This window comes from Entelurus aequoreus, linkage group LG01 (genome assembly GCF_033978785.1).
Source record: "Entelurus aequoreus isolate RoL-2023_Sb linkage group LG01, RoL_Eaeq_v1.1, whole genome shotgun sequence".
Classification (NCBI taxonomy): Eukaryota; Metazoa; Chordata; class Actinopteri; order Syngnathiformes; family Syngnathidae; genus Entelurus; species Entelurus aequoreus.
In genome coordinates, this window is record NC_084731.1 from 90,017,016 (window position 1) to 90,040,521 (window position 23,506).

Here is a 23,506-nt window from a genome sequence, read left to right on the forward strand (position 1 = left end):
GTAAATCCCACCTAACTTTATCCTTGTCCACACACACACAATGGTCGTTTAAGACCGAGAAAGCGACGATTACCCCATTAATTTGAGCGAGGATGAAAGATTCGTGGATGAGGAACGTGAGAGTGAAGGACTAGAGTGCAGTGCAGGACGTATCTTTTTTCGCTCTGACCGTAACTTAGGTAAAAGGGCTCATTGGATTCCACACTTTCTCCTTTTTCTATTGTGGATCACGGAATTGTATTTTAAACCACCTCGGATACTATATCCTCTCGAAAATGAGAGTCGAGAACGCGAAATGGACATTCACAGTGACTTTTAACTCCACGACAATACATCGGCGAAGCTCTTTAGCTACGGAGCTAACGTGATAGCATCGGGCTTAAATGCAGATAGAAACAAAAGAAATAAACCCCTGACTGGAAGGATAGACAGAAAATCAACAATACTATTAAACCATGGACCTGTAACTACACGGTTAATAATTTCCAGCCTGGCGAAGCTTAACAATGCTGTTGCTAACGACGCCATTGAAGCTAACTTAGCAACGGGACCTCACAGAGCTATGCTAAAAACATTGGCTATCCACCTACACCAGCCCTCATCTGCTCATCAACACCCGTGCTCATCTGCGTTCCAGCGATCGACGGAGCGACGAAGGACTTCACCCGATCATAGATGCGGTCGGCGGCCCGGAGACGGAGGAAGTCAAGGTGAGGTCGGCGGCTAGCGCGTCTGCTATCCATCTCAAAGTACTCCTGGCTGTGTTGCTGTAGTCCGTCGCTAATACACCGATCCCACCTACAGCTTTCTTCTTTGCAGTCTCCATTGTTCATTAAACAAATTGCAAAAGATTCACCAACACAGATGTCCAGAATACTGTGGAATTTTGAGATGAAAACAGAGCTTTTTGTATTGGATTCAACGGGGTCCGAATACTTCCGTTTTAATGATTGACGTCACGCGCATACGTCATCATACATAGACGTTTTCAACCGGAAGTTTAGCGGGAAATTTAAAATTGCACTTTATAAGTTAACCCGGCCGTATTGGCATGTGTTGCATTTTTAAGATTTCATCATTGATATATAAACTATCAGACTGCGTGGTCGGTAGTACTGGGTTTCAGTAGGCCTTTAAATTAAATTTAACTTATCTGAACAATATCCAGTGTTGTGGTATTTCAATTAACTGGAATCCAGTGTGCTGTGGGGCCCTATTGTAGTGAATCACACCTGAGCCATCATAAATTAATCAAATCTTTAATGGACACGTGGAAGTAAACAATGTGATAAAGAACATTTTACATCAATCAATCTAGAGATCTAGATATCTGGTCAGGATACTCTTCACTCTTTTGCCTTCACCTTCATTGTCCTTTCCTTTTTGGTGACTTTATATACTCTGGACCTAGACGTTGAGTCCGCGACATACATGGCGGACAATAACTGATAAAGTCTGCTTTGCCAGTCAAAAAGCATTCACCGTTTTCCGTAGTCTTCCCTCGACGGCCAGGTAATACAAAGCACACGCTACATTTTTTAATCACATCCACGGGAGCCCGCATTCTCGTTGTCTCTCCTCCGACAAATGGACAAAGTTTTTCGGCAAGCAGAATCACAGCTGACCCGGACATTCGAAAGTTCACTTGCCGTCTGAGAAGTGTTGTATCCGAAATAGCTGCAATCGCTTTCTCTTAAGGTGTTCGTGTGTGATTTCCACAAGCGTCTGTACAGACGGAAGGTGAAACGCGGGCATGTCTGGATGACTCGCCGCCATATTTCCAGTGGTTTGCTCCGAGTTACGAAACCGCTTTATTATGAAGCTGGCTGTGACGCGTTCTTTCTGACGTCACTTCTTGTGTGGGGCGCGGCCTTTCTGGCGTCACTTCCTCTCCGAACTCAGTTTGTAAACTATCAATGGGACATTTAATAAATAAATACATATTTAAATAAATAAATACATATTTAAATAATGAATTAAATGTGTCATTGATTAATTATAATTGGAAATAGATACATAAATGTGTTATTAAATGTAATATTAATTTATCTGAGTAAAATGTTATTTAATGATTTATTTAATTATTTGGTGATTTAATTAAATATTTCAATATTGAATTATTTCATTATATTGTATGATTTATGTAATGATTTTATAATTTAATAATATATTTAAGGGTACATTTAATAATTTCATGATTTAATTAAATATTTCATGATTTAATTGATTATTTCATGATTCATTTATTTCTGTAAATATTTATGATTTAAGGATTTATTTAATTGTTAATGATTTAATTAGTTATTTCATGATTTAAGTATCTATTTAATAATTTCATGAACCTGTGTGTCAGCGCTGCATGGATTTATTTTATTTGTCAAACTCACCCATTTAAAAAAAATAAATAAATACATAAATCCCAAAATTGGTAATTAAATCATAGATTCATTAATGAAACATGTAAAAAAAAAAATTGACTGATTAAATTATTATTACATCGTTAAATCATGAAATAATCAGTTAAATTGTGAAATAATTAAATCAATGAAATAGTTGAACCATGAACTAATTTAAAAAAGCATTAAATCATAAAACAATTGATTAAATCGTGTAACAATTAATTTAATCATGAAATCATTCATTAAATCGTTAAATAATTATACAAATAATGAAACAATTGAAAAATAAGTATTTAGAATTTTCAAACAAAAATAAAATCATGAAATAATGAAATCAATAATTAATCAAATAAATAAATATTGAAATTATTAATTAATTATTTGATTAATTAATTAAATCATTAAATAATTACAAAATTAAAAAATATTAATCAAATCTTGAAACAATAAATGAAATAATGAAATTATTAATTAGATAATAAAAATGAAATTAATAATTAATCACATAATTTAATATTAAAATAAGGAATCGATAAAATAAAACAATGATGGTACATTAAATAAATTAATGACACATTTAATAACATATGTATGTGTTTAATTCTAATTATAATAAACTACTGACATATTTAAGTAATAATTTAAGATTGATTTAATTTTGTCCCATGTGACCCTTTTTGTCTGGGCTAAACCGAGGCAAACTTTTGGTGACATTTTTTGCCATAAACCTAACTGAACATCAAAAAAACACCAATGCAGTCCTATTATTCCATCAAAAATTGTAGACAGGTTGTAGGCACACTTTTCTGGCACTTAGTGGTAGAAAAGTCAGTCCTATCAGCCATTCAGCAGACGTCAGCCTACTGCCTAATTGAACTAAAAGCTAAAATCTCATTTCAACAGCAAATTGAACACCTGCTCCTCAAATTGTTGCGTGCTGGTTCTGCTCACCTGGGAAAGCGGGCACTCCTTAGCCAGAGCACTTTGATCATTCTCGCCGAGCAGCTCTCTGAGGGCCTTCCTCACGGTGGCGTGCGTCCACTGCTCTGAGGGCAGCTCCTCCAGCCGGGTGAAGCTGCATGCATGGAAAGTTGCTTTTAGATACTCACACAAACAAATGTCATTGTGTGTTTTCCAAGTCCGTCCCAAACCTGTGCAGCAGGATCCGCAGTGTGACCATGTGGTAGACGTCCAGCAGCATGTCGGCTACTGTGGCCTCTGGAGCGTCTGTCAGGTAGTGGATGGGCATCGGCTTCCAATGGCCCACCTTGATGATACCTGAACGACACTCATGACGGTCAACGTAGGCCGGGAAAAAATGATTAATTTAAAAAAAATAATAAAGACATGTCCACTTGAACACGGATACCGTGGAACCTCAACTTAAGTGTTTTGACATAAGAGATGGCTCTCGGTTAATTGTTATTGTTACGTTGCAATCAAAAATTTGAGTTGCAAAAGTCCCTGACCAACATCTGGTCTTACTCGCTAGCCTTAGCTTATAGCTACAAATCAACATCACTTTGTTTTCCAACCATAGGAATGGAAGAAAGTGAGTGTAAAGGACAGTGCTGGAAAGAAAAAGTGGATGATATTCCCTGAATTAGAGAAAGAAGCCTTTAAATAATTGACCTTGGAGAAATAGTTTAAGCGTATCACTGCTACTCTGCACCATACTGAATGAGTCGTTAACCCCAGCCAAGGACGTTAAAATATTATCAAAACGACCAAAATGTTTCCATAAAAATATGGAAAAGCCGCTGATGGTGTGTTTGACCGCGAACCTGCTGGAAGGAGATACTGTGGAAATCCACTCTCCAACGTAAATAAATACTGTGCATTATTAATATGTTACCTCATCTACTTGAGTTGTATTGTTTATAAACAATATTTATTATCTAGAAGTTTCTTTTTTGTTTTTAAAAAGACATGTTTGGGAGGGTGGGGGTGGATACGCACCAATTAGATTGATTTCAATTCATTTTAATGGGAGACGTTGCTTTGAGATACACATGTTTTGAGTTAAGAGCTCCGTCACAGAACCAGTTAGGTCGGTGGTCGGCAACCCGCTGCTCTCGAGTTCTTGTGATGACTGTATTATGCTGATAGTATATATTTGTACCATGAATTGATTTACTTGGACCCCGACTTAAACAAGTTGAAAAACGTATTCAGGTGTTACCATTTAGTGGTCAATTGTACGGAATATGTACTATACTGTGCAATCTACTAATAAAAGTTTCAATCAATCAATCAATCAATGCGGCTCTTTAGCGCCGCCCTGGTGGCTCCCTGGAGCTTTTTCAAAAATGTATGAAAATGGAAAAAATTGTGGGAAAAAAAATCTAAATTTTGTTTTAATATTGTTCCTGTTAGAGAGCAAACATGACACACACCTTCCCAATTGTTAGAAATCCCACTGTTTATATTAAACATGCTTCACTGATAAGAGGATTTGGCGAGCGCCGTTTAGTCCTACTAATTTCGGTGGTCCTTGAACGCACCGCAATTTGTTTATAATCATGTTTAACTTTCTCTGACGCTGACACAGTAAGACATGTTTTATGCCACTCTTTCTTTGTCTCATTTTGTCCAACAAACGTTTCATGCTGTGCGTGAATGCCCAAAGGTGAGCTTTGTTGATGTTATTGACTTTGTGTGGAGTGCTAATCAGGCATATTTGGTCACTGCATGACTGCATGCTAATCAATACTAACATGCTATTTAGGCTAGCTGTATGTACATATTGCATCATTATGTCTCGTTTGTAGGTATATTTGGTTAATTTAATCTCCCTTACTCACTCTGTGTTTTTAGTTTATATTTGCACGTCTCATGACACATTATCTGTATGTAATAATGGCTACATGTCTGATAGTTGTTAGTGCGCCATGTTGTTACAGACCACAGCAAACGTTACCCAGCTTGCAAAGATTGTAGTAAATCTATCAGAAGAAGACAGCCTGCCGTTTCCTTAAATTTGGACACACACATCTAAGCCAGTAATTTCCAGGAGTTATCTCACCCTCTGAGAAGCCTCCGTTTTATTAATGTTTTCCAATGTTACAAAAATTGGTAGAATAAACATTACATTTCAACATTTCTATCAACAAAGATTTGCGTCAGCCTGCGAAACAGGCTAGTTAATAGCTAATATAAACACTTACACCATGTGTTGCTTTCATTATAAGACTTATATAAGGCTTTTAATTTTCGGTATTTTTGGTCGAATATGGCTCTTTCAACATTTTGGGTTGCCGACCCCTGAGTTAGGTACCACTGTACTTTAAAAATGCTTACTTTTCTATGCATTTTGGACTTTTGTCCACACGTAAACCTTTGTTCTTAGGGTCAAGTCTGTCTTCAGCGTATGTGTGCGTGTAGGAGTGTGTGTGGACTAGGGTTGTACGGTATACCGGTATTAGTATAGTACCACGATACTAATGATTCATATTCGGTACTATACCGCCTCTGAAAAGTACCGGTACGGTAGCTATTTCTAAATCACTAATCCTCGCCTCCATGGCGACAAATAAAGTAAGTTTCTTACAAGTATCATCCCTACAGGACGAGGAATAGCTAAACATGCTTCACTACACACCGTAGCTCACCGGCGTCAAAATGTAAACAAACGCCTTTGGTGGATCTACACCTAACATCCACTGTAATGATACCAAGTAGCGTATCTAGTCGATACTACTATGATTACGTCGATATTTTTTGGCATCACAACATCTTCTTTTATTTAAAATAAATGTATATTATGTTTATAAACTCAGGAAATATGTCCCTGGACAAATGAGGACTTTGAATATGACCAATGTATGATCCTGTAACGACTTGGTATCGGATTGATACCCAAATTTGTGGTATCATCCAAAACTAATGTAAAATATTAAACAACAGAAGAATAAGTGATTATTACATTTTAACAGAAGTGTAGATAGAACATGTTAAATGATGTGGCATTATTTTAGGGCTATATAAATAAACATTGATTGATTGATTGATTGATTCTTTGAGTTTGACCCCTGTGATGACATTGATTAGTTGTTGAAGCCCACCAATACGTAGATATTGTAATATAAATGATGGAAGTTCCGTCAGTGAGTGTTTCTGACAGTAGTTTTGTCCAAAGACCCTCCTGCCCTGCTTTAAACATATTCTCCCAAGCCAAAGCTAAAAGAAAAATGTTATAAAAAAAACAAAAAAAGAACGGTATAATTTTTGGTTGTAACCGCACTTGTGGAGAGGGTGGGGGGTGTTGACGGGATGCCAGACAAAATAGATTTATTTGGAGGGAAAAACATTTTTTTTTAGTTTGGGCAGAAAGGGGTGGCATTCAGGGCGTGGTCCACTCGGTTAGCACGCCCTGTGTTTCGGGGCCGCCGCCAGGAATGTCATACCCGACTCCGTGTTTACTCCTGGTATTCAAACAAAACAACCCAACTTGCTCTCATTGTCTTAACTTTCTGGCAGCCAGTGCACTCATGTGGTGGAGCCGCCCATCTGGAAAACAGCTACGATCTATTGAGTTGCTGCTGTTAATAATTCATTACTCATGAATTACCAAACATGTGTGACGGAACATTTTGCTTTAGTATTTCCCAGATGTGGCCAAACCAGAAATATTTGGTTGTAAATGATTGAAAAAATAAGGGACATATTGTCCCAGTAGAGAGTTGGGCTTGTGATGATGCTACTAAGCGCTACAGAAGTGTGATTAGTCATAGACAGCAGTGGGAGCCAGTTGTGATAAAAACACACACACACACACACACACAAACACAAACACACACCTCGAGCTTGTGCAACCGAGCCGTGCGAGTATCCCAAGGATAGCAGCGCCGTCTCCACCAGTTGTGTGAACAGGACGTCTTTCCGGACGAGCACAAATTCCGCATGGCGGTGACCGCGTCCCTCGTTGGCCACGCCCACATCCGCGTGCTCCACCACGCAGTACACAGGAATGGTCACACCTGGCACAAAGACACATGCAAATGTGAAAGTTTAAAGAAAACACACAAGGCCCCAAACGCATTTATTTTCTTGACCTGCCAACTCTTCTGGATTATGCAGAGGACTCGCGGAAATTTCCTGACGGAATTTATTGTGTGCATATAAAATATTGCAGCTGTTTAAAAGGATGACGAGGAGCTGGTTCATCAACTATCCCTTTATTAAAACCAGAGGTGGGTAGAGTAGCCAGAAATTGTACTCAGGTAAGAGTACTGTTACTTTAGAGATTTATTACTCAAGTAAAAGTAAGGAGTAGTCACCCAAATATTTACTTGAGTAAAAGTAAAAAATATGTTGTGAAAAAACTACTCAAGTACTGAGTAACTGATGAGTAACCTGTTCGTTTAATGATGATGGCAACAAATAATGCACAAAAACATAAAAAATAGCAATGAGCAACTTCAGAGCCAGGAATATCTCTTAAGCAACTAAAACAATAATATATATTAAATAATAATACATTAACATAAAAAAAATTAAGGCAAATTGAGCCACAATAACGTAAAAGCACCATAGGCTCAGTAGGCAGAGATTACAAAGGAAAATAACAAGTTAGCCTTTACGCAAACCATAAACTGATAGATGTGGGCTGCACCTGGGAACACACTGTGCACTTCTGATTGGTGTTTCTATGCATGCGTGAGTGTGTGTGCGACTGTGTGTGTGTGTGTGTGTGTGTGTGTGTGTGTGTGTGTGTGTGTGTGTGTGTGTGTGTGTGTGTGTGTGTGTGTCTCTGTCTGTCTATGAGGCTGCAGTGGGTTAATAAATGTCCCCACACGATGTACATTTGACAGTGATTCATAGCAGGGAAGCTAACATCAGCCTACGGTGACAGACAAAATATCTACTAACGTTACTTACCGCGATGTGCTACCTCAAATTTGACGTTGAGTTCATGTAAGCTTAAGCTTGTTGTTTGCCGCTGAAACTTTATGTGCAGTTAATCATGTGACCGCCTGGCTCTGTTTGATTGGTGAAACGGAGTCAAACGTCACCAGTGACTGTATTTGATTGGTGAAACGCAGGCATGCGATAGATCCTACTTTGAAGGTCTGTCTGACAAACCAAAACAAACAAAGCGTGCATTAACAGATCGTTAAAAATCAGTTGCGAGTAGCGAGCTGAATGTAGATAAATGGAGCGGAGTAAAAGTCGCGTTTCTTCTCTATAAATATACTCGAGTAAAAGTAAAAGTATGTTGCATTAAAACTACTCTTAGAAGTACAATTTATCCCAAAAGTTACTCAAGTAGATGTAACGGAGTAAATGTAGCGTGTTACTACCCACCTCTGATTAAAACGGCTTGTTCCCCGATCGGTACACACTAAAAAATGTTGGGTTGAAAAATAACCCAGATTTTAACCCAACTGCTGGTTCAGGAAAGGACGAACCCCTTGTTTGAGTTATTTTAACTCAACATTTTGGGTTAATTTTTTCAACCCAACTTTTGCGTTGAATTATTTAACCAAAAAAGTTGAGTTATGATAACTTAATGTTGGGTTATTCCCAACCAAACTATTGGGTTGAATTGTTTAACCCAAAAGTTGAGTTATGCTAACTCAATGTTGGTTGATTCATAACCCAATTATTGGGTTGAATTTATTTAACACAAAAGCTGGGTTATGCTCACTACAATGTTGGGTTATTCCAAACCCAACTATTGGTTTAAAATAGTTGGTTTAAAATTAGAGATGTCCGATAATGGCTTTTTTGCCGATATCCGATATTCCGATATTGTCCAACTCTTAATTACCGATTCCGATATCAACCGATACCGATATATACAGTCATGGAATTAACACATTATTATGCCTGATTTTGTTGTGATGCCCCGCTGGATGCATTAAACAATGTAACAAGGTTTTCCAAAATAAATCAACTCAAGTTATGGAAAAAAATGCCAACATGGCACTGCCATATTTATTATTGAAGTCACAAAGTGCATTATTTTTTTTAACATGCCTCAAAACAGCAGCTTGGATTTTGGGACATGCTCTCCCTGAGAGAGTGGCGGGGGGGTAGGGTGTAGCGGGGGGGTGTATATTGTAGTGTCCCGGAAGAGTTAGTGCTGCAAGGGGTTCTGGGTATTTGTTCTGTTGTGTTTATGTTGTGTTACGGTGCGGATGTTCTCCCAAAATGTGTTTGTCATTCTTGTTTGGTGTGGGTTCACAGTGTGGCGCATATTTGTAACAGTGTTAAAGTTGTTTATACGGTCACCCTCAGTGTGACCTGTATGGCTGTTGACCAAGTATGCATTGCATTCTGTGTGTGTGAAAAGCCGTAGATATTATGTGACTGGGCCGGCACGCAAAGGAAGTGCCTTTAAGGTTTATTGGCGCTCTGTACTTCTCCCTACGTCCGTGTACACAGCGGCGTTTTAAAAGGTCATAAATTTTACTTTTTGAAACCGATACCAATAATTTGGAAACCGATACCGATAATTTCCAATATTACATTTTAAAGCATTTATCGGCCGATAATATCGGCAGTCTGATATTATCGGACATCCCTATTTAAAATTATACATTTTATTGCTGGTTTGTCCTACTCCTTCCCAACTACTGATCAAAATTATTTTTATTCCATCAAAATATACTCAAAGGCAAGATATGAGTGACATTTTTGTTTTTACTAGAATTGCCGTGTATGGTCATAGTAGTTCTATACAGCATGCTCATATATTTGCATGTACATAATATGTGCGATTGTTAATAATGTTAATGAGATTAATCCATAATAAAATTCCCTTCAAGAAAAAAGTACCTTTTTAATTAAAAAAAACATTTTACCCAAAAATGCAATAATCATTGAAAAACAACCCAAAAATGGTTCAAAGTTTTGAAAACCCAGAAACTGAGTTAAAATAATACCCTTATAACCCCTTCATAAAAATAACTCCAAAATTTAACCCAACTCATAAATTGGGTTATCAAAAAAACCCAGCATTTTTTAGTGTGTACCGAAAGACCCAATTGTTCCACGTGAAGTGAAGTGAATTAAATTTATATAGCGCTTTTTCTCTGGTGACTCGAAGCGCTTCACATTGAAAAATCCCATTATCTGCATTCAAGCAACAGTTGCACCAGTGTGGGCGGAACTGGCACCAATGTGGGTGAAGTGTCTTTGCCCAAGGACACAACGGCAGTGACTCGGATGACGGAAGTTGCATTTCGAACCAGGAAGTGTCTGTTTTTTTGCTCTACCGTCTGAGCCACGCCGCCCCGGAAATTCCTAGACTTGCAATGTTTAACAAAGGAGCGTCTGCCACGTCACTACTAGCTTACCTAGTAGTAAAAGAGAACAAGAATATACAAATGAACAAGGGAAGATCTCAAAAAATCACGGCGTAGTAGCGTTTTATCGCCACGATTTTAACAATTTTCACCCTTCTGTCATTGACACATGGGGGGCGCCACTGACTCCCTTCTTTTTTAAATGTAGATGGAGGATTTCTTTGTGGCTTGTGCAGCCCTTTGAGACATTTGCGATTGAGGGCTATATAAATAAACTCTGATTGATTGATTGATTGTTTTAAAAGACTTCAATCTATATCTGCAGCCTAACAAAAAGTAGACTTTTAAATAGTCCGTATTGATGTATTTGATGTGAATAAAGTAGTGAAAAAGATCGATTTCTTTGCCACTTGAGGCAGCTCAGCGAATCGTTCAGGATTCCGCACGGATTTGTACGGTTTAAAATAATTACTGCATTCTTAAATAATGTTTGTTTCGTTATGTTCTTTTATATGTAATCTTTCATATGATATTAACATTGAAATAAAGATTACAAAACAAAAACACGTAAAAAGTGCACCAACATAACTGCTGTAAAACAAGTTGACAGGAAGTGACATTGTCTTCGCGCATGCGTGGACCGATACCGTCTTCTGGGACCTAGCGGGTATTTCACACAACAGAACAGCAACATTGCGAAAATATCATCCATTAAAAAAAAAAAAAATTGTACATGAATATATCTTCTTTTCGATGGGCGCATAAATGTCTGTGCGGTCATGACACATTATCTGTATGTAATATTGGCAAGTCGGTACACTTTGACAGCCATTTAGGACCCGGAAATGGCGAGTATGACACAAAAAGACGCTTGATCGCATTTATTAACTATTTAGAATGCCATACAAATAAATAACATCCATCGACATGTCCCTCACAATGATTGGGAACGATCGTTCCCCTTTAACATTTTAACTAGAACTGTCAAAAATAACTAGTTAACTCATGTGAATAATCACAAAAAATGTTTGCATTAATCATGGATATACTCTGATTAATCACACAATTTATTTTTAGCGTACATGTTCCTTTTCCTTAACCGCGGATGGTTATTGTACTGTTAGTGATCAGGTCAGTGCATACGATAAGCAAAAATGAGTGAGGGGATTAAGAGTAGGCAAATTTAACATTTAAAACTAGGGATGTCCGATAATGGCTTTTTGCCGATATCCGATATGCCGATATTGTCCAACTCTTTAATTACCGATACCGATATCAACCGATACCGATATCAACCGATATATACAGTCGTGGAATTAACACATTATTATGCCTAATTTGGACAACCAGGTATGGTGAAGATACGATACTTTTTAAAAAAATGAATAAAATAAAATAAGATAAATAAATTAAAAACATTTTCTTGAATAAAAAAGAAAGTAAAACAATATAAAAACAGTTACATAGAAACTAGTAATTAATGAAAATTTGTAAAATTAACTGTTAAAGGTTAGTATTATTAGTGGACCAGCAGCACGCACAATCATGTGTGCTTACGGACTGTATCCCTTGCAGACTGTATTGATATATATTGATATATAATGTAGGAACCAGAATATTAATAACAGAAAGAAACAACCCTTTTGTGTGAATGAGTGTAAATGGGGGAGGGAGGTTTTTTAGGTTGGTGCACTAATTGTAAGTGTATCTTGTGTTTTTTATGTGGATTTAATAACAAAAAAAAAACGATACTGATAATAAAAAAAACGATACCGATAATTTCCGATATTACATTTTAACGCATTTATCGGCCGATAATATCGGCAGACCGATATTATCGGACATCTCTATTTAAAACTGTTACCAATTTTTGGGCAAATGACGTGAATTCAAGTAAAACATTTTTAAAAATGTTCCTGGATGACATTCTGACAATGAAATTGCATTTGTGTCAAAATATTTGGTGTCTTTTATTAAGTTAATGTAAAGTACGCAAGCAAGTAATCACTTGTGATTTATCATGATTAATCCAAATTCTAAAATTGACAGCTCTAATTGTACACTTAAAAAAACATGATGCCGGTGCTTAAACGGTGCCCGAACCGAAACCTAAAAAATTAAAACTAAATAACAAAACAAAAAATCCCCCAAAAACAATGCTTTTTATTCATGGAAATTTGTGACAATCACATTGAAAACATTAGCAATACACATAGGCGCCGATCCCATGGGTGCTTCGGGGCCCGAGCACCCACGGACAATACCGAGCACCCACGTGGGATTGATGGCAACTTTCAATTTTTAAAAAATAATTTTTGAAAAATCAATCTTGTTGTAGTTAATTTTGTGGTGAGTTTGGTCCGTTTTACAAAATAATGAAGCCACAAATCATATGGGATATTAACTTCGCTGAATGTCTATATTTTTTTTTAATACACACACACCGAGCACCCACTGGCAGAAATGTAGATCGCCGCCTATGTTATACAACAACTGATAACTAAGTATTACATTAAAAAAAAAAAGCCGTTCAAATTAGCTGTAGAGAACATGCAAAAAACTTTCCCAACTCCTCAGTAAGGAAAGTAGCTATTGGCTGTCCTAAAAGTTACCAGAAGTCGCGAGATGACATCATTGCCTCATTTGCATAACAGATTGCAATGGAACAACGTTGTGGGAGAGTGTAGAAAAAAATGCTATATGATTAGAACTGCAACTAAACGTTGAACTAAACTTCTGTTGATTCTTTGGTTTTTTCTTTACATTTAAATCCATTTTTAAATGTTAAAAACAATGCTTTTCTTTTTCATAGAAATTTGTGACAATAAAATTTAAAAGATTAGCAATTTGAATGCTTCAATGATAGGCGGCGATCCTCCCCACGGACAATACCAAGCACCCACGTGGGATTGATGGCAACTTTCAATCTTTAAAATCATTTTTGAAAAATCAATCTTGTTGTAGTTAATTTTGTGGCGAGTTTGGTCCGTTTTACAAAATTATAAAGCTACAAATCATATGGGTTATTAACTTCGCTGAACATGTAATATTTTTTTTTAATACACACACACACACCGAGCACCCACTGGCAGAAATGTAGATCGGCGCCTATGGTACACAACAACTGATAACTAAGTAATACATTTTTAAAAAAGCTGTTTAATTAGCTGTAGAGAACATAGAGAATAGGGGTGTGGGAAAAAATCGATTCGAAATTCGAATCGCGATTCTCACGTTGTGCGATTCAGAATCTATTCTCATTTAAAAAAAATCGATTTTATTTATTTATTTATTTATTTAATTTTTATTTTTTTTAATTTTAATTTTTATTTTTATTTTTATTTTTTTAAATTTTTTTTTTAATTAATCAATTCCAACAAAACGATACACAGCAATACCATAACAATGCAATCCAATTCCAAAACCAAACCCGACCCAGCAACACTCAGAACTGCAATAAACAGAGCAATTGAGAGGAGACACAAACACGACACAGAACAAAAGTAGTGAAACAAAAATGAATATTATCAACAACAGTATCAATGTTAGTTACAATTTCAACATAGCAGTGATTAAAAATCCCTCTTTTACATTATCATTAGACATTTATATAAAAAAAAGAAAAAAGAACATTAGTGTCACAGTGGCTTACACTTGCATCGCATCTCATAAGCTTGACAACACACTGTGTCCAATATTTTCACAAAGATAAAATAAGTCATATTTTTAGTTCATTTAATAGTTAAAACATATTTACATTATTGCAATCAGTTTATAAAACATTGTCCTTTACAATTATAAAAGCTTTTTACAAAAATCTACTACTCTGCTTGCATGTCAGCAGACTGGGGTAGATCCTGCTGAAATCCTATGTATTGAATGAATAGAGAATCGTTTTGAATCGGGAAAATATCGTTTTTGAATCGAGAATCACGTTGAATCGGAAAAAAAAGATTTTGAATCAAATCATGACCCCAAGAATCGATATTGAATCGAATCGTGGGACACCCAAAGATTCGCAGCCCTAATAGAGAACATGCAAAAAACAACTTACTTGAGTTGTAACATCGAGGCTCATAATTACGTGTGTTCGTGAATGCAACCTCACTCGCCGTAACCGTCATTGGTGCATAATGAGGAAGTGCTGTGTCGTTGTTGTTGTGATTACTGGCTAGTTGCTAATACTGTTATGAGGGCGACAATAAAGTCTCCAAAGATTCTGTGTGGTTCTGTCGGGCCTCACTTACAAGACCGTACTTGTACAATATCAGCGCCAAGCACTTGTTGCATGTTGTTGAAAACGAAAACTAGCTTCTTGTCGCAGTCAGCCATGTTGCTTCTTATTTGAGTTTGGCCAACTTCACGCTAATTGATATGTTCTATCAGTCCCTCATCGGGTCTAAACCAAGTCAGCACCTCTTGGTTGGGTTTGTGTTTTGATGCTGATGATAATGATAATGTGTCTGTGTGTGTAGGAGACGCACCTCCCAGCGGCCTCAGTGGTGCGTCGGTATTAAGTCGGGTTTGTGGACTGTCCGGGCTGCCATTGACATCCAGAAGGCTGATTTTGCATGGCGGGATGGGACTCTCCCCTCCGTCACCCCCTTCCTCCGGGCTGCCTCGGAGGCTTTCGGCGTCTGCAACTTGATCGGCTCCCTGCTGCTCCATCCTCCTGCACTCTTCAGGTGGGTCACCCGGCGTGGAACCTTGACAACATCAAACCACAAAAATGAGCCATTTTGGGTAATATTGTCACTCAAAGCCTGTGGCTTGCAAGACTTTATTAGAAGCCGTGTTTATTTAACGTGAGTATACTAGCTTTTTTTAAGCTAAGTTTGTAGGTATGCACCTCCGTCATGTTGGTACTTGATGCATGCTAATGTTAGCAGGCTAGCATTTTAAACAACATTTTCAGGCAAAAAACTTCAGAATAATATATTTTGGTACTTGACGCATGTTACAGTTAGCGTATTAGCATGCTAACATCAGCATGCTAGATTGTTTTAGCCGGTATACACCTCAGTGTCATATACTTTGGTATTTCACTAATGCTAACTTTCACTATTGTTATGTTATTATAGTAGTGTTAGCATGCTAGCTTTTTTTAGGTCATTTTGCTCATATTTTTTGGTTACTTAAGACTATCTGGGAGTTCAGTTCGGCTTTAGATCGTCAGCATTCACACAAATTGTTTACCAAAATGGCCTTGTCTAGTTCTTTGAATTTTTAAAAATATATTATACTGGTTTTTAAAGTGAAAACTATACCAAAAGGGCCCCGCATCTTTTGATTTGTCAGTCTGTGGCCCTCAGTGGAAGACGTTTGGGCACCCCTGCGCTAGACTGATTGATTGATTGAAACTTCTATTAGTAGATTGCACAGTACAGTACATATTCCGTACAATTGACCACTAAATGGTAACACCCGAATACGTTTTTCAACTTGTTTAAGTCAGGGTCCACGTTAATCAATTCATGGTAAGACCATCTAAGACTGCCGACTTAACATTTTAAATACAGAGACTGATACTTGGTAAGATGCTTTTGATCAAAGCATCACAACATCATGTGTATGCCCTTCTAAGTCTAACCTACCAATATCACAACCAATAACTACGGACGTCCGATAATATTGGACTGCCGATATATCGGCCGATAAATGCTTTAAAATGTAATATCGGAAATTATCAAAATGATCGGTATCGGTTTCAAAAAGTAAAATTTATGACTTTTTAAAACGCCGCTGTGTACGCGGAAGTACAGAGCGCCAATAAACCTTAAAGGCATTGCCTTTGTGTGCCGGCCCAGTCACATAATATCTACGGCTTTTCACACACACAAGTGAATGCAAGGCATACTTGGTCAACAACCATACAGGTCACACTGAGGGTGCCCGTATAAACAACTTTAACACTGTTACAAATATGCGCCACACTGTGAACCCACACCAAACAAGAATGACAAACACATTTCGGGAGAACATCCGCACCGTAACACAACATAAACACAACAGAACAAATACCCAGAACCCCTTGCAGCACTAACTTTTCCGGGACGCTACAATATACATACCTTGCACCCCTAACCCAAACCCCCCCCCCACCCCCCCCACCCCCACCCCCCAACCCTGCCCACCTCAACCTCCTCATGCTCTCTCAGGGAGAGCATGTCCCAAATTCCAAGCTGCTGTTTTGAGGCATGTTAAAAAAAAATAATGCACTTTGTGACTTCAATAATAAATATGGCAGTGCCACGTTGGCATTTTTTTCCATAACTTGAGTTGATTTATTTTGGGAAACCTTGTTACATTTTTTAATGCATCCAGCGGGGCATCACAACAAAATTAGGCATATAAATGTGTTAATTCCACGACTGTATATATCGGTATCGGTTGATATCGGAATCGGTAATTAAGAGTTGGACAATATCGTATATCGGCAAAAAAGCCATCTCTAACCAATATCACAACCAATAACCACTCAGCATCCTGTTTTTAGCGCCGGCTGAACTATTATTTCCCGCTGAATAAAACCTTGCAGCAGTCAATCAAGAATAACATTCAACTCCTGTGAGAAATCCCAGAGCTTTTACTATGGAGAGGAAATCACTTGAGACGTCACTAAACTTGGTGAATACAGTAATACCTCAACTTAAGAGTGTTTTGAGATGAGAGCTGTCTCTCAGCGAATTATGTTTTAAGTTACAAGCAAACATTTGAGTTCCAAGCATCCCCGCTGTTAGTTGGCGTAGCAAATGTCACAATGAATCCCGTAAGATCCACCCAAAACCTCTGGTCTCAGTTGCTAGCATTAGCTTATAGCTAGATATCGACTTTGTTTTTCCAACCAAGGAAAGGAAGAAAGTGCTGACAGAAAAAAGTGGATGATTTTCATTGAATTAAAAAAATAAATCAACAAAAATATGACTCAGCGTGTCGCTGACTTGACGAAGACGTTCGAGCGTATCACTGCTAGTCTGCACCATATTGAAGCAGAACGAGTCAAACGCCAGGCAAGGATGTTAAAATCATATCCAAACGGCAAACTTGTATCCATTAACGCTGCTGATGGTGTGTTTGACTGAGATGTTGTACTTTATTATTACATTACTTCCTAAAACTCAAGTAGTTTTTTGTACTAGATTCTATTGTGTTGTTTTTATACAATATTTTGGTAACACTTTAGTATGGGGAACATATTCTAAGTAACAAAGACTTAATTTAGAGTTATTTGGACACTAGGGTAACATATTTTAACTAACAAAGACTTAAGGGTTAGGGTTAGGGTTAGGGTTAGGGTTATAGTAGTTTTGTGTTTTGTTATGTAAGAACAGACCATATTAATGAAGTTGTATAAAAGGGAGAATCATATACAACAACTTCCTTACTTAGTACTAATAAGCAATCATTCTGAGGTTATTGAGGGAAGACTCTTAGTTAATGGCTTACTGGTTGTATAATAAGGCCATGCAGAAGAAGGCATTAATAAGTACTTAATAATGACTAATTAAGAGCCAATAAGTTACTAATGTGCATGTTAATAAGCAACTAATTAATGGTGAATATGTTCCCCATGCTAAAGTGTTACCAATATTTGTTATGTAAAAGTGCGTTTTTCTTATAAAAAGCAGGTTACATGTGAAAATGGTGCTCTTTTGGGGGGTCCAAGCATCAATTACATTTATTTGAATTCATTTCAATTGCTGACTTTGATTTGTAATACAAGCGTTTTGAGTTATGAGATCCGTCACAGAGCCAATGAAGCTTGTGAGTTGAGGTACTACTGTATAGCAGAAAAATGGTGTCCGTATACGGAATGTTACTTAATATCTACACACGTTTATGATTCATCTTAAACTCATCCTGAATGCGTATTTTGCCCAAGTAAAGCTGTGCAATGGAAGGGTCGATGATATATTGTGGACACTTAATGGGCAACCTGTTGTTTGGTTTAGTTTAGTTGTTTCTTTCTTCGGTCAGTGGTCAACAAAATGAACAAACAGTTGTACATACATTAATTCATGAATTGACAATTTTACAGACCGAAAGGGTTTAGTTTGAAATTGAGCACTAATTTCGCCCAACAAGGGAGTCAGCCAGCCTTTAGTGCCGCCCTCGTGGCTCCCTGGAGCATTTTTAAAAAAGGATTGAAAAAGGAAAAAGATGGGGGGGGAAATTATGTTTTTGTTTTAGTATGTTTTTTGTTTGAGGACAAACATGACACAAATCTTCCCAATTGTTAGAAAGCCCAATGTTTAATATGTTTGTGTGCATGCTTCACTGATGACAGTATTTGATGAACATCGTTTTGTCCTACTAATTTCGGTAGTTCTTGAACTCACCATAGTGTGGACTGTGACACAACAGTTTGTTTACATGTAAAGTCTTCCACTCCTTTGTTTCATTTTGTCCACCAAAAGTTTTATACTGTGCGTGAATGCACAAAGGTGTGCTTTGTTGATGTTATTGACTTGTTGGAGTGCTAATCAGGCTATTTAGGCTAGCTGTATTTACATATTGCATAATTTCGCCTCATTTGTAGGTATATATGAGCTCATATAATTTACTTTACATTTATCCTCTTTGTATATAATTTAGTTTTGCATGTCTCATGACACATTATTTGTATGTAATATTTGCTGAATTTCTGATCGTTTTTGTGTGCCATGTTGTTCCAGACCACAGCAAACGTTACCTAGCTTGCAAAAGATTGTGATACATCTATTAAAAGAAGACAGCCTGACGTTTCCTTTAACTTGGACAGCGACATCTATACCTTTGGCCATTAAAATTCAGTAATTTCCAGGAGTTATCTCACCTTCTGAGTAGCCTCTGATATACCAATGGTTCCTAGTCTTGTAAAAATGTGTAGAATAAATATTACATTCCAATATTTCTGTCAACAAAGATTTGCTTCAGCCTGCGACACATAGTCATTTTGATAGTAGGCTATTATAGCTAATATCACCACTTGCATCACGTGTTGACTTCATTATAACACTTATAAGACTTTTAAAGTAATTTTGATAGTAGGCTATTATAGCTAATATAGACACTTACGTCATGTGTTGCCTTCATTATAAGACTTATATACAGCTTTTCATTTTTTGCGTCTCCAGACAGATTTGTTTTTTGTATTTTTGGTCCAATAGGCTTTTTCAACGTTTTGGGTTGCCGACCCCTGGGGCCTAACCCTATTAACAATCTCAAATACAAGATGTAGCAAAACCAAGAGACATCAGGCTCTGATCTTGAGCTTCATAGAAATGTGAAATTTCCTTCACACAACATATTACATATACACCTTGTACACAGCATAAACACTGTTCAATTATAAACAGAGTAAAGACATAGACAAACAATTGTGAAATATCCCTGTATACATGTGTACCAATAATATACTATATACAAACACTTATACTTCCTGTTTTATTTACATCCCACATTTAGTTTTGTAATTAACATTGATCATAGTATTACCTACTGGTGTGGATACAAGAACGATATATTTTTCGAAGACATTGGTCTTAAAATTTGCTTTGATATCTTTAATAGCGCACCTACCTTCTAATCTAATAAACATATTTTTTGAAATCAGAGTAATTTTTGGAATAGTTAAATAAAACAAAGCAAAGCAGGTCTGCCAGCGATCGCGGAGAAACTGTTATTGTGCCTGTCCAATGTTAGCTAGGGCGCGGTACGATATAGTTATTAAGTTACAGCATGTGGATACAATAACACATTTCAACATGTCTGAAAAGCAGTAGAAAGAAGCAGCACATATTCAAATCCTGATCATTAAAGTCTTATTATATCATTTGCAATGTACCACCTTGTTTACATTTGGTCGATTCAATTGAAGTTCAAGGTTCAAGGTTTTATTCGTCACATGCAGAGTACACCACAGTGAAATGCTTTTTTCCATGCTCTTCAGATATTGCGTACAGTGGGATCCAAACACTAGTTGCAGAATCTAATACACTAAATACAAAAAATACAAACATTTGAATAGCTCTGATGTACATTCATTACAAGACAATAAGTTGTACAATAAGTCCCAGTAGTTATGGTAGAAGTATCAGTACAAGTAGAAGTACAGTAGTCAAATACAGTACCAGTGCAATATCAAATAGTATAACAGTATATACAATATATACAGTATATACAGTATAGGAAGCAACAAATATTAAGGTGTCTACAGTTCTTTGGCAGTTGAGTAGTGACAGTAGTATGAACAAAGGTAATGGAACAGTATGACTTCATTATACACTTGTTTTTACATTATTTACAGTCATTGAATGAAGAGTATTGTAGTCCGGTAATTACAGTGGTAAGTAAAGTGATTCTTGTGCGTGCGGTTTTGTGCGATTGTGATAAGTGTTAATCAGCGGTGCAGTTGAGCAGTTAAGGAGAGAAGAACGTGTAGCAATGGACAGAACAAAAGAAAATAATTAAATAAAAGGAATATGTAGAATAGATAAAAAAATAAAGATAAAAAAATACTAAAATTAAAAAAGAACTGAGCAAAACTATTAAGGATAAATGGAATAAATATCAGTAAAAATGTAACAGAAACACACAGTTTACAAATAAATGGTGGACATAGATTTACCAACGACAAAGGAAAGAAAAGAAAGAAGGACAAGTGTTTAAAAAAATAAAATGCCAATAAGCATTGTAGCTTTTTTTTTAATGAACAATGACTTACTTTTCATGATGCCACCTTGCTCGCCAGTGAATAAAGTCCATCCACTGGCAAGGCTGAGCGACTCCAGTCTGATGGCTAACTTTTCCTTTGCAGCATGTACACACACACACACACACACACACACACACAGACGCATGCATACAAGGACACACACAGACACACACACGCACGCACGCGTTTAGATGTGAGCACTAGCAGCAGTGAAGAAAGACTGTCTGCTGCTTGTGCTGCTGTCGACTCTGAGCTGAGGGGATGAAGGCTGGGAAGTGGAGTGGGAGGGAGCCCCACTGACACAATGTCTATCAAATATTTACTGCAGGCTGCAGATCAGGGATGTCAGAAGGATTGCAAGCAGGTGTGTGATAGGAATCCCAGAAATGTTTCATCAATGAATTGATTATTTGAAGAGCATTTATCAGCACTTGTTATCTGTCCCCTCTGGATGTACAGTAGGGTTGTCAAATCCTTGAAAAATAAACAAAAGACACCTTATCTTTACCCTTAACGGCATGGTGAATTTTTATTTTGTGTGCCTTTTTTATTGATGTGAAATTAGTTTGATATTGTTTGACTCAAATAATAACTCAAATTACATGGGCACATTTTTTTTACTTCCTTGTGGCCATTGCCTCCCTGGGCTGGAAGCTGTTTATTTTATTTGGGTTTGAGGTAAAAATAAGAGGATAACTAATCAAAACAAAGGCACTTAGGGTAAGACAATAACACAATCCAATCACAGCTCTTTAACGCTGAACCTAAGAAAGCGGGCTGGGAATTAGTTATGAAGAAGAGGCAATAAGATGCTTTTCCTTGCCAAAAAACAAAAAGGGTGGCTTTAACATGTCCCACGTCGTAATATCTGTACACCTGGATAAGGTGAAGAGGACACTTTTAATTTTTACTGCTGTGATGCCATCTACACAACTATAAATTAAAGCTATTATTTGCTGCTTGTGTCAATATCACAATGTTACTTTCAATCCTTTCTATGGCAACCAATGATATAATAATTTAAGGAATGCATCCAAATACTTTATTAGTAATTATTATGTGCATGAACAAAGAAAGTTAATATTGTATGAAGTTTTTTTTTTTTTTAAACAAGAAAGAGATTCTGGCACATTAACATCGGATCAATAACAGTCCTTTACAATCTCACTAATATCTTAGAAAAAGGAAACTATTAAATTTTTCGGACACGATAAAGCAGGGGTCCCCAAACTTTTTGACTCAGGGGCCGCATTGGGTTAAAAAAAATTGGCCGGGGGCTGGCTTTGTGTGTTTGTGTGTGTATATGTATATGTATATGTATATGTATATGTATATGTAAATGTGTATATATATATATATATATATATATATATATATATATATATATATATATATATATATATATATATATATATATATATATATATATATATGTATATATGTATATATATATATATATATATATATATATATATATGTATATATATATATATATATATATATATATATATATATATATATATATATATATATATATATATATATATATATAAAGATGCATGTATGTATGTATGTGTATATATATATATATATTATATATATATATATATATATACAGGTATATATATATATATATATATATATATATATATATATATATATATATATATATATATATATATATATATATATATATATATATATATATATATATATATATATGTATATGTATATATGTATATATATACAATATATATATATATATATATATATATATATATATATATATATATATATATTATATATATATATGTATATGTATATATGTATATATATACAATATATATATATATATATATATATATATATATATATATATATATATATATATATATATATATATATATATATATATATATATATATATATATATATATATATATATATATATATATATATATATATATATATATATATATATATATATATATATATATATATATATATATATATATATATATATATATATATATATATATATACTGCAACGTCCCAATCCCATCGTCAATAGATCCGGTTCGTCCGTGAAAGTCTCCCGTCTTTTGATCAAATTTGACACTCTAACATTTAACAATGGATTTAAATGTAAATGCCTTGTG

At 36.0% G+C, this 23,506-nt stretch overlaps 1 protein-coding gene across 3 annotated transcripts in view; it reads right to left on the reverse strand.

Moving 5' to 3' along the window:
• The window catches only part of LOC133658970 (DNA-binding protein SATB2-like), a 45,012-nt gene that overhangs the window by 19,800 nt on the left and 1,706 nt on the right, over positions 1–23,506 (reverse strand). The window contains exons 2-6 of one of the 3 annotated variants that reach the window (XM_062061545.1): positions 21,357–21,441; positions 15,136–15,357; positions 7,199–7,378; positions 3,551–3,677; positions 3,351–3,474 (exon numbers count right to left, since the gene is read on the reverse strand). In XM_062061545.1, the coding sequence (XP_061917529.1) occupies positions 3,351–3,474; positions 3,551–3,677; positions 7,199–7,378; positions 15,136–15,357; positions 21,357–21,363 (660 nt within the window). In that variant the 5' untranslated portion in view covers positions 21,364–21,441. Of the gene's footprint in view, positions 1–3,350; positions 3,475–3,550; positions 3,678–7,198; positions 7,379–15,135; positions 15,358–21,356; positions 22,412–23,506 lie in introns of those variants that run through there. The other 2 variants (XM_062061538.1, XM_062061554.1) reach the window with 2 other exon arrangements.